This window comes from Mesitornis unicolor, unplaced genomic scaffold (assembly GCF_000695765.1).
Source record: "Mesitornis unicolor isolate BGI_N332 unplaced genomic scaffold, ASM69576v1 scaffold52176, whole genome shotgun sequence".
In the NCBI taxonomy this organism is placed as follows: Eukaryota; Metazoa; Chordata; class Aves; order Mesitornithiformes; family Mesitornithidae; genus Mesitornis; species Mesitornis unicolor.
In genome coordinates, this window is record NW_010192685.1 from 77,067 (window position 1) to 83,177 (window position 6,111).

The 6,111-nt window shown below is 38.4% G+C and overlaps 1 protein-coding gene across 1 annotated transcript in view; it reads right to left on the reverse strand.

Annotated features, from left to right (window-relative positions):
• Positions 1 to 5,026, reverse strand: part of LOC104542758 (roundabout homolog 1-like) — a gene marked incomplete at its 3' end in the record, with an annotated part of 81,255 nt that extends 76,229 nt beyond the window's left edge. Inside the window, exons 1-2 of the mRNA XM_010187176.1 lie at positions 4,907 to 5,026; positions 4,275 to 4,332 (exon numbers count right to left, since the gene is read on the reverse strand). Coding sequence (XP_010185478.1) covers positions 4,275 to 4,332; positions 4,907 to 5,026 — 178 coding nt within the window. The remainder of the gene's footprint in view (positions 1 to 4,274; positions 4,333 to 4,906) is intronic.
• Positions 5,027 to 6,111: the final 1,085 nt, after the last annotated feature.

The following is a 6,111-nucleotide window of genomic DNA, read 5'->3' on the forward strand; positions in this document are numbered from 1 at the left end:
AGCTCATTGATCTGCACTTCTCTGAAGACAGCTGAAAACAGCTTCTTCTGCAAAAACGATCGACTTCAAAAAGCTTGTGGACCATTTCTTTATTTGACATGAAACATTAAGTAGCTTCAACAAAATTGCGTTTGAATGTCACAAATGTTGTATTAACTAACAATACCAACAACTGCCTTCCAAACAAAATTGAGAAGGAAAGGGTATTATCACTGACACTCACAGTATATACTCTGGTGGCACACACAGGCTAATTGTCATACTTGGGAGACTGACAATTAAGTTCTCATCTTCTGATTCATGGAGAAACTCTTAACGCTGTCCTTCTCAACAGTGTCTCAAACACTAAGCCTTTGGCCTATCTAAACAATAAAAAAACCACTATTGGCAGCTCCATCCTATTCTTAATTGTGACCTCTGTTCTCTGCAAAAAGTTAGGCACATTACTGGAGTGATTTAGCAAGCAGCCATTTTAGGCTTCAAGTTGCTTTAAGTATTTGGTTTTGAAACAGCAATATAAAAATTCTTTCCTTGACCAAACATGTCAGCATTTAATCTATTATGTAGTACTTGTACCTTGTAAAGAAACATACTATGACGTGACCTGTATGTTTGATGCCGTTGTTCACAGACACAGTTGGATGTGCACGCTATGGAATTTACCAGTATTCACAAGATGATTTGACATCATCAGTGACACCAAGACAGACTAACCTCTTGGTGCTTCCAAGAAATGGCAAGTTCTTCAAAACTATTTCAATCAATAAGCATATACATATCAGTTCCAAAATGAAATTACCAGGACTCAGTCAGGTTAATTTACTCTTGTTTCATTACTTTGACTGCAAGTTTGCAAAAAAATCAGCAACATTATAAATGGATCATGCAGGATTATCATCCACTGAGTATATCAGTCCATTGCGGCATCATCTAAATGTCATTCCAGCTCCACTATAAATATCCTCTACACCTTGCATGGGCCACTGAGGGTGTATCTGCCTCCTGCAGATAACAATCTAGTTAGTACATCCCCATGGAGCGGTACCAGCGACATGGGGATTCCATTGCAGGTCTGAAATCAGTAGAGCCGCATAACCCAGCACCTGAGGTAACAAACCTCTTCTCAGTATTTACAAATCTGGGAACAGAAACACACTGATTGCCCCCGTAGTATTAACAAGCTTTTACTTTCTCTAGTCCCAGATTCCCATCTGCAAAAACACATGGTTTAACACACTGCTAAAGGTCACAAAACATTAGAAACGTGAAGGCTGTAGACACACAACATGACCTAGATCTAGATGTAAATAATGAAAAGTAGATGAATACTGAGAGGATTTGGATCACTGAGCCCTTCAGAAACTAAAATAGCTTTATGTTAATGAAAATCCTTCCATCCTCTCCACATTGACAAAAGTCCATGCACATATGTTAAGAAATTCAACTTATTCATAGCTTTCTGGGCTTAAGGTTCTGTTTTTGCCACAAAGACAGACACATTTTCCTTGACCACTCTACCAATAGGTTAACCTGAAAAGGTATTAACAAGATGCTTCACCATATTTGTTATACCCACATTAAATTCTGAAATGAAAGCCTGCAAACTAGTCATTAAATAGATTTAAATCATACTGAAACTGTAAAAGTGATGTTTTCTATTGTCTGTTTATAACATAAAAGCACTTTAATAATTTATGTGATATGGACCTGATAATTTCCATTCACCTGTTTTAATAGGAGCATGAGGTTTATAAAAGATGCCAATTTAAATGAAAACTACCATAATTGGAATCTCATCTTTTCACTTGCTCTCATACTATCAAATCCTGCAGAGTAAACGGCTGTCAGATTCCTGGGATGAAGTATATGAGGACTTTACATCACTGATTTTTATTCGATAACGAAGCTGCTGCCATACCTGGGTCTAGGCTACCATTTTATGTATGCTCAAATTAAATTTACATTCTTTAACAAGTTCCTTGAAGCTCTGTTGGTATTATGTGTACTCTGACTATTGCTGTATTCTATAAGTAATTAAGCTAACTTAAATTCAAGTCAGATTGTTAAAGTTCAGAAACAGCTAAAAGAGATGACAGGAAGAGAGAGGACAGTAGTTCAATATATTTATGGAGCTACACTACACGCAAGCATTATACTCTTCCATAGGTTTCCATGTTTCAAATTGCCTAAATAATTACAGTTTTCAGTGACAAGAAAATAATTCAAAATCTACACCTTGATAGACATGATTTACTTCAGACCATGAACTGAAGAAAGGCCTTATTGCCTTCCATACCTTTTTCATATACAAGATCACCAAACAATGAGTCAACAGTTCCATATGCTTAAAACTCACAGCACATATTCATATATACACAAGCAAAGAAAAAATGCACATGTTCACTGTCTGTTTGTCAGCAGCTCCAAAAAAGCAGGAGATCCACTGGAAGTCCCAGTGCCTCCCAAGATCCTGACAGTGGCTTTGTGTCCTTTCGATTTCAGAGGAGGCCCTGGGGTCATTAACAGCTATACTAGCACTAACACAAGAATCTATTTCCAAGCAAACCTGCTTCCAAGCATACTATGTATGGGATTTTTTTGGGTGGCTTGTTGTTGATTTTTACAAATAATTTTAAAAGCCTCATGCACAGCCTAGCTCCTATGTAATTAACATGAAAACGTTTTTCAGCTAACTACCACATCACCTGCTGTGTTTGCGGCTGCGGTTCTGTAACGCTGCTACAAGCTCACTGATTGCAAGACATTGTTGGATACTTCTTTTAAAGAAAAGTATGGAGAAGAGAAGAACAAATGTGAAAGTAATGCCAATCACCAAATTTATACCAATAAAGCAAATTCAAAATTCAATAAGAAAAATAATCCTTTATTTATTGCACTGAGTAACTATTTATGATTTTATATTTGGGTACACTGTTGGATGGCACCAAATTTCCTAGCATTATATAAAATCATCTCTACAAGAAAAGACAACTTTTGTCCTTTTTGTTTTCTTTAATGTTAGCCTATTGGGATTTTGAAGCGGTTAAAAACTGCTTGCTGAAACAAACTTGTAGCTCAAGTAGAAATGCATTCAATGCGTAATGAGTGCAATGTGTTTTTAACACAATCAATAAACCTTTGTGTTGAAGTACTTTGTCATCACTAATAGATCATCTATATGCTGTAAAATAATTAATTTTATTAATTCTAGTAAGGAAGGATTTTTAAAAACTTAGATTCAAATCTACATTTCGGTTTGCATTAGACAGTTGTCATCACATGATTGAGTAATTTTCTGAACTGAAAGTAAACTTGCAGCTAGAGAAAATGAGCAAATCTTGGGGCTGTAACAGCAGAGACTCCGTGGAAGAAGAGTCAAACCCGTAATTTATAAAACTGAACTTGATTTTTGCGACACTAAAATAATAGAAGGATTTATGAATAGTTTCCCTCCTTGTTACACCCAGATCACTGTGACATCTGGGTGAGGCTGAGGACTTAAGAGTATTTCACCTAAACTAATAAACCTATTTACTGAATGTGAACTAAGTGCTGAAGTTTACTTCTAATGAGTGCTGACTGATGTTGGCAATAAAGTGAATTAGACCACACATAGCTGAGCCAGACAAGTCATCACTAGTCAGTGCGTCCCCAGGGGACAGAATGAATAAAAATTTTTTCTCAGCTTTTTTTTTTTCTTTTTTTGAAGGATCACCACAAACGCTCATGTTGATAGTAGCACTATCTTGACATCCTTTCAGAGCTGTTCTTAGCACTTCTAATATCTTGTCTTGTTGAGACTTTCTTACAAGTTAAAAAATCGAGCCATTTTAACAGTTTATTTTCTTTTTATCTATCCAAACACTTATAACACACTCAGCACCCTCATGTTTGTAAGCCTGAGATGCGAGTGCTGTCACACAAAGGATTAGTGTGCAAATCCCACAGGGCCTGGAGTGCTCCACTTCAAACAAAGAGTTTCATCGCTGGTCTCCAGCGTAGCGGTGCTGGGGTGGCAAAGGGCTCTGCTCCAAGGGGTGCTGGATTGGGAGTCAGAGGACTCAGCTGGTTTGACTCAGCTTTTCCTGACACCCTTAACAACACACATCACATCTCTCTGCCTCAGTTTCCAAGCAGAATGGAAGCAGCAATGTCTCTCAAAAGCCTTGAAAACTATGCCTGGAAAGCATACATAAAACTTCTCTATTACTCTTCGCTATGAAAAATGCACAGAATATCACTGAAAGGTTCAGTGCATCTGAACCACATCTTACCACATCTAATTGCTTCTACCAAAAGCAATACTGTAATCAAACCAGTGCTGTCACTCTCCTGAAATCAAAATAGGAAGGACCTGACAAAAACATAAACATAAAATACCGTGTGTTTAAAAGTTTCATTGCCTTAAGTGAGAACATGAAAAAGAATTTTTGTTTCCCTGGCTTCAAGGAAATTCATATGCAGCTCAGATTAGGAACCAACTGTAACATGTCCTGCACATTTGCGCTGATCTCTTGACCCAAGTATGGCTGGAAGAAGGGAAAAGCCAATCTCTTCAGATGTACCTTCAACACAGAAGTAACTTGGCAGAGTTACTACCTTACTGTTCCCTGGGCATCTTTTTTCCTTGATATTCTGACTGCTGTATCCAGAACATGTGAGAGCAGTGAAGAGGTCTGGGACACGGTTCACTGTTGGGAGCAGGGCTGTGGAGGCTCAAGGTTGACCCAGTCTCCGTGAGGCAGCCCCATCCCTCTGGGGCCAGAGGAGAGGGTGTCTCACAGCGTGGCGGGAGGACACGGCCAGGGCTGATCCCCAGGATGGGGAACCACCTGCCCACACCTTAACACTGAAATGCAGAGGGCTGCTGCTTTCAGAGAGAGAAATGAAGGGTGTCTGAACTTACTGTACTTGCGCCAGAAAGACTTGTGGGACACATAGTCGACCTCTCCACATCAGTAAATGCAGAACTGCCTTGCTGAAGTTCAGGTACTGTACCTAGTTGTAACCTGATCTGTTCCTTCATTGGCGCTTATATTTGTGCTGCCTTTAACCCGGTTTTGGTGAAAAGTTCACAGCTGCTGGCCTCCATAATTTTCTCCATAGTTTGCTTGTCTTTAAAATAAAGAACATTCACATACTAGGTTATACAGAAATGTCATAACAGACAGATAAATCAGGTTTCAAGAGATAAATCAAACCCAACTCAAAATCAGATAGATAAATGTAACCGAGCTCAAAATCAAATCAATCCAACCTCCCTATTTGGCAAGGACAAGTATTAGAGACAGATGATTTGAACACAGAGCTGCTTGGACCACATTGTGCTACTGACCGTATCACCACACAGGAAGCTGGAGCTCTTCAAAGGTTATTTCAGAGACATCAAAAACATTTGCAGCCTAATATAATAATAACATCTCCTTAAAAGTAACAGTGCATCTGCTAAATCTCTTTGTGCAAAGGACACAGCTCATTTGCTCCCTGGAGATTTTCAGCTGTGTGGTATATTAGCTTGAATGATCATAAAAAAGCAAGTATTAGCTGCAACAATTTTTTTTCTTACTACGTTGTGAGATGGTCCTGAAATTCTTTTAACTACACCTTTTGATACCTGTAAGTTTCCCAGATATCTAGGACTTGAGGCCAAAAAATGATGGTTAAAAATAAAAATGAACTCTATGTCAGGGCAGTGTTGGAGGAGGAAAGTAGCATGTCCTTTGCATACAAACTTCAGACAATCTGGAGAAAACAGAAGGAATTGGGGTTTTCTCTAATTGAAACTTAGTACCCAGATAAACTTGCACACATCTAACCTTTGTTCTCTTGCTACAGAGCTGTTCAATTACACATGGAAAAATGGAGCACAATAAAAGCTATGGCATCTATTCACACCACAGGAATCCAGTTTCATTACTCCCACTAGGAGATACGAAGTATTTCCTAATGCAAATATTGGACTCTCAGAACATTGACATCAAGGACCTACAGTGTATTTTCCTCCACAGGGTAGAAGTATAAAAAGTGTTGCATTTTACACTTAAACTAAGCACAGTGATGAAAATTTCTGATGATTCTGGAATGGAATTAAAAAGGGGAATCTCTAAGCTT